Source organism: Pisolithus orientalis, assembly GCF_024613125.1.
Source record: "Pisolithus orientalis strain OTSU chromosome Unknown F5J12scaffold_128, whole genome shotgun sequence".
NCBI classification, from domain to species: domain Eukaryota; kingdom Fungi; phylum Basidiomycota; class Agaricomycetes; order Boletales; family Pisolithaceae; genus Pisolithus; species Pisolithus orientalis.
In genome coordinates this window covers 1,255-6,900 of record NW_026260909.1, presented here as the reverse complement: position 1 = coordinate 6,900, position 5,646 = coordinate 1,255, and the positions used below count along the sequence as shown (strand labels likewise).

General features: G+C 47.3%; 1 protein-coding gene and 1 non-coding gene across 2 annotated transcripts; one reads left to right on the top strand and one right to left on the bottom strand.

Annotated features, from left to right (window-relative positions):
- Positions 1–2,155: 2,155 nt before the first annotated feature.
- On the bottom strand, positions 2,156–2,380 carry F5J12DRAFT_681020 (uncharacterized protein; the record flags this gene model as incomplete). The annotated part of the gene is made up of 1 exon (XM_051740248.1): positions 2,156–2,380. A coding segment is annotated over one exon (225 nt), but the record flags the coding sequence as incomplete, so codon positions are not given.
- Positions 2,381–4,931: 2,551 nt separating this feature from the next.
- F5J12DRAFT_t217 lies at positions 4,932–5,004 on the top strand. Its single transcript has one exon. It is a non-coding gene; the product is annotated as a tRNA-Phe (tRNA).
- Positions 5,005–5,646: the final 642 nt, after the last annotated feature.

Here is a 5,646-nt window from a genome sequence, read left to right as displayed (position 1 = left end):
GATTTTGCCTGGGAGGTTGTAGTATTTTCATAAGACAAGACTGCAGCAATCTCAGTAGCACCATTGTCATGGAGAAGGAGGGATGCCTGAGGGTGTGTGCTGGACAAAGATGATAAAGACAAAATGGCATTCACAAACAGGTTGATGTCCTCCAGGGCAGATTTCACAGTGTCCACCCAACCAAGAGGCAGTTTTTCAGCCCACTCAGAGTGAGGGGTGTTGGCCATGAAGGCATCATAAAGTAACCAGCATATGGCAGAGCTGTGATGGGTTGGTTGCATGCAATGGTAGACTTGGCCTTGGATTGCAAGGAAACCTGGCACTGTGAAGTCATTTGGGAAGGGGTGTGTGGTTTCAAGGGATGTGAAGGAAAAGATGAGGTAAGAATGTGAGATAATGTCAAGATTTGAGGATGATCTGTCAGAGCCTGTATCTGCGGAGGCAGAGGAGGTAGGGGATGGATGTTGGTATATTGAGACCCATTCACCACACAACATAAACCTGCTTCCTCCCCCATCAGAAGGTCCAGGTGGCATGTTTTACACTGATGGTGCCTCCCATTACAGACTGCACCCCATGTGAGCCTTGGACTGGAGACAGGGCTGATGGCCCAATGTGAGCTTGGCAGAGGACTTGGTGACATCCCAGGAATATGCTCCAGGCAGTGATCCACACAATGCACTTGTAAGCCAGTAATAAAGCAAAAGGGCTAACACCAGATATGTCAACCTGTGATGGATCTGTGGCAGCCTGAAAGGAGGGGGGCATTGAAAGCATTTGGACAGTGTGAGTCAAAGTGTGGAAAGCTGGTGTGAAAACAAAACCAACACCAAAGACAAATATGAGCAAGTGGTGGTTTACCTCCATGGAACCTGGAGGGCAGAAGAATCTAATGTTGGGGAATTTCAACAGCAGGTGCTCCTAGCACAAGTTGTCAATGAGTTATGCAGGAACAGACAAGCAAGCTGGACAGGGGATGCTGAATGGAATGAAGATATTCAGCTGAAAGGACACCTGGCACAAGTTGACAATGATGATGGTAGATAGACCCTTCTGAATGAGCCTCAACTGCCAAGTATATGAATGATGACAGATAGACCCTTTTGTGGAGTCTCAACTGTCAATGATGAATTATGCACTGAGATAAGCTGAACTGACTGACTGGAATGCTTCTGGATTGCTTCAGTTGTAGCTAAGTACATGGGGGTTTACAGTGGCTCACACAATTGTCCCAATGTTTGGATGTTTTTCATTAATCATGGTGTAGTGAGTGAACTATCATCATTGAATCCAAGATGTTGGTGGATGGATCAAAGCAGTTGGTTATGGCTCTCTGATGAGCCATATTACATAATATTTGACTAGGAACTGATGTCAGAATACCCAAATGAAAATGAGAGCTCATTGGGACAATTATGTAACTTTGTGATATACTGGGGATGTAGTCCTTGGGAACACATATGAAACATGGTGAGATGCTCACCAATGCTTATGTAATGTATCACATGGTCTACTGAATGATTTGTCAACAAACAAACAATGCCCAACAGTGATTTTGCACCACTACATGGCCAAATGTAGCTAACAGTTACCTAACATTTGATGAAAATTATATATTTAATTGGAACTTGGCCTTGAAATAGACATTTCCCAGCCAATTCGTGAATGTTAGGCCAAGTATCTGTTTTAGAAAAATTCTCTTGGGCTGTTTTATCCCAAGTTTTTGAATGTCAATTTTAGGTTGCTCAGGGGTCAGTGGTGCTGCAGATTTCTATCACCATGATCCTTATGCTTGTATTCTACATTAATGAAGTAGCACACAGTCAAATTGATATAATACTTAACCTTCTATCAATATTAAAGTAACATCAAGTCTAGATCTACTGTACCTGTAGTACTTGTAAATCAGACATCAACACCAGTATTAATGCAAACTTGTGATTTGCTCAGAGGTAGGGAGTGAATTTTCACAAGGACAACAAATGGCAATCAATTGCTACCCTACAGGCACTCAAGAGTGTACATGATAGTCTTCATATGACAACATTAATATAGTGAACAATTTCTGCACTTTCTCCCACACAAGCTCTCTGATGGACAATGGTGAATCAAAGCTGACCATACCTGAGTTGAGCTCTGAAACTCAATTACAACTGAATGGACCCTCCATTGGGATCAATGGATTCCAGGTCAGCCACACATTGTGGGGGAACTGAGGGAAGGCCACAATGAACACCATCCAGAAAAATTCCCAACTCCATAGCCAGTTGGGTGAATGCTTCTCAGTGATGCTGTGGACCAACCAAAATTGAATTTCATCAGTGAGGGAATCCCATGCTGTGCCATCAAGGTGGTTAAAAGTAGGGCAAAGTGGAAGGTAAGGAAAATCTGTCTGTGAAATCTGTCAGCAGCAATGCATGACACCATATGAGCCACTTACATGCGACAGAGGTCAAAGTGGGGTATGAGGCATCACATCATAGGTGTGCAAAGATGGCCTAAGGCATGAATATTCTTCAGGGACATGGATAGATATCTGCATAAGCTGTGAACAGTAAAATGTGTCAGTAGATGGTGAAAGAAATAGGTGCCTCACAATGCAAGGCAGTGCATCAACAATGTTCAAGTGGCCATCAAATGAGATCGAACAATTTACTGGACTGAGACTGATGCCATTGACACATTGGATGGTAGACACATTGATGGAGGCCATAGCCATTCTGGTGGACATGGGGTTGGTGGTGTTGTTGATGGCACAAAATGCCAAACAGCAGTTGGCATCAGTCATGTGACATCACCACCATGCTGGATGATCAGTGCATGATAACATATGCTCAGCAGCAGATGTCCAGCACCTTGTCAAGCTCCTTAAACTTCAAGAATTGGTCGTGAATGTGAGTTGAGCTTGTCAATTTATCCCCATCAATTCCCTTGTCAATAATTGAGTAGGAATCACACGATGCAGATGTCCACTGGAATGCAGATACTGGTGCCACTGCACACATGACCCCTCATCGCCACTGGCTGCGCAATTACACCCCCAAATGTGTCCCTGTAAGACTGGCAGACAACAAATTGGTATACTCTGCTGGAGTTGGGTCTGTGGTGTTTGTGCCTGTGGTCAGAGGCCAGAAGCATCGCCCTGTGGAGATCACCAATGTCCTGCATGTCCCTGACCTGCGCAACAACCTGCTCTCTGTCTTATATCTCTGTCGCAACAGGGGCTTCTCTGCCAGCATCAATTCTTCGCAGATATCCTTTAGATGCCCCCCTGGGCCCGTCCTCTTCATTGCAAGAATTATGGACAACAACAGCACTTTCCTGGAGGGGGAGACACTCCCCATCACTGAATATGCCTCGGCTGCAACCACCTGCCCTTTAGACCTTGACCTCTGGCACAGAAGGCTTGCCCACCACCATGTGGCTGGTGTTAAATCGCTTCTAGAGCGAAATTTGGTCACTGGCATGACCCTAGACTCAAAGTCCTCCCCTGATCCCATCTGTGAACCATGTCTGGCTGGCAAGATGCATGCAAATCCCTTTCCTAGCTCGACTTGGCGTGCAACCAGGCCTCTGGAACTCGTCCACAGCGATGTGCATGATGTAGGCCATCTCTCCTTCTCAGGATATCGATATTGGGTCACTTTCATCGATGACTATTCGCGTTTTCGCTTTGTCCTGCCTCTCAAGGCCAAATCTGAAGTCTTTGATGCCTTCCAGAGGTTCAAGGCATTTGCAGAGAACCAATCTGAGCGAAAAATCAAGATTTTGCGTGATGACAAAGGAGGGGAGTATTTGAGCAGGGCCTTTGAAGAGTTCACATCAAAATGCGGCATTTTGCGCCAGCACACTGTCAGGAATTGCCCCCAGCAGAATGGAGTTGCAGAGAGAGCAAATAGGGTGCTATCTGAGTGAATCACTGCAATGCTGGACGAGTCTGGGCTCTCCAAGGCCTTCTGGGGTGAGTGCCTAGCTGCCCTGGTCCATGTCTGGAACAGGTGCCCCACTGAATCTCTCCAAAATGCGACCCCATATGAGCTATGGCATGGAAGGAAGCCAGATGTCTCCCATCTTCGAGTGTGGGGCTGTACTGCCTATGTACATGTCCAGAAAGACAAGAGGTGCCCTCTGGAGTCCCACACAGAGAAATGTGTCTTTATTGGCTATCCAGAAGGGTACAAGGGCTGGAAATTCTACAATCCCACCTCCAAGTGCACCATAATCTCAGAAAGGGCTGACTTTGATGAAAGGTACTTCCCCCTGTCCAAGCGCCCTTCCTTACCTTCTCTGGACGCTTCAAACCCACCCAATCAACCTCCACCTGCACCTCCAGCTTCCAAACCATCTTACTACCACCCTCACCCAGATTCTGACTCAGAAAGCGACTCTGGAGATTCCCTGGATCATGGGGGGGAGATAGAGCCTCTGGAGCCTCCAGCAGCTGATCCAGTGCCTATCCAGCCTCTCCCTGCTCAACCAGCTCATGATGCGCCACCTCCTCACACTCCATCGCCTGCACCACCCTCAAGACCTCCTAGTCCTGTTGGCATAGGTGCCAGACTGCCCAGAAGGTGAAGACAGAAGCCCAGAGAGTGGTGGAAGCTCTCCCCAGCTCAATTGGAGGACTCTGGTGATGAAGAAGACTCTGATGATGAGTTGGCCGTGTCTGCAGCCCTGCCAGATGAACCTCTTACGTTTGCAGAAGCCATGAGTCGCCCTGATGCGGAAAAATGGCGCAAAGCAGCCCTGGAGGAGTTGGCAGCTCACCAGACAAATGGGACTTGGAAACTCATCCCTAGACCCCCTGGATGCAAAGTCATTGGCTCCAAGTGGGTATTCAAGTGTTGCAGGTGTAGTACTCCAGCACTCAGCAATGCTAGTCCCTACTAGCACTTGGTGGTTAAACCACACCAAGTAAGCCTAGATACCTTGACCAAATAGCTCAGTGGTTAGAGCACCCAGTCGAAACCTGGGAGGTCCAGGGTTCAATCCCCTGTCTGGTTGCATTTATTGCAACATCAAGGTCAAGAGGAATGCTGATGGCTCCATAGATTGCTACAAGGCCAGACTGGTCGCAAAAGGCTACAATCAGCACCCTGGCTTTGATTATCTCGAGGTCGTTGCTCCTACAGTGTGCCTTGCCTCTGTCAGAGTGGTTCTAGCTCTTGCAGCTCTCCAGGACCTCCATCTGCGCTCTGTGGACATCTCCCATGCCTACCTGAATGGGGAAATGGACTGTGAAGTCTATATGGCACAACCTGAAGGATTTGTGGAAGGAAACTCGAAATCTCATGTCTGCCTGCTCCAGAAAGCCATCTATGGCAGCAAACAAGGTGGCAATCACTGGAACAAGAAAATGCGCTCTGTATTGGAGTCCCTGCACTTCAAACAAACCTATTCTGATGCCAGCATCTATATATACTCCAAGGATGGTGTCTCCATCATCTTGCCTGTTTTTGTGGATGATATGACTCTTGCTTCGTCTTCTGAAGCTGCCATAGACTCCTTCATCTCCCAACTCAGCCAGCACTTCAAACTGCGAGATCTAGGACCTACTACCCAACTCCTGGGCATCAAAATTGACAGAGATCGCCCCAATCGCTCAATTTCGCTCTCCCAGTGCCAGTACTGCCTGGATTTACTGGA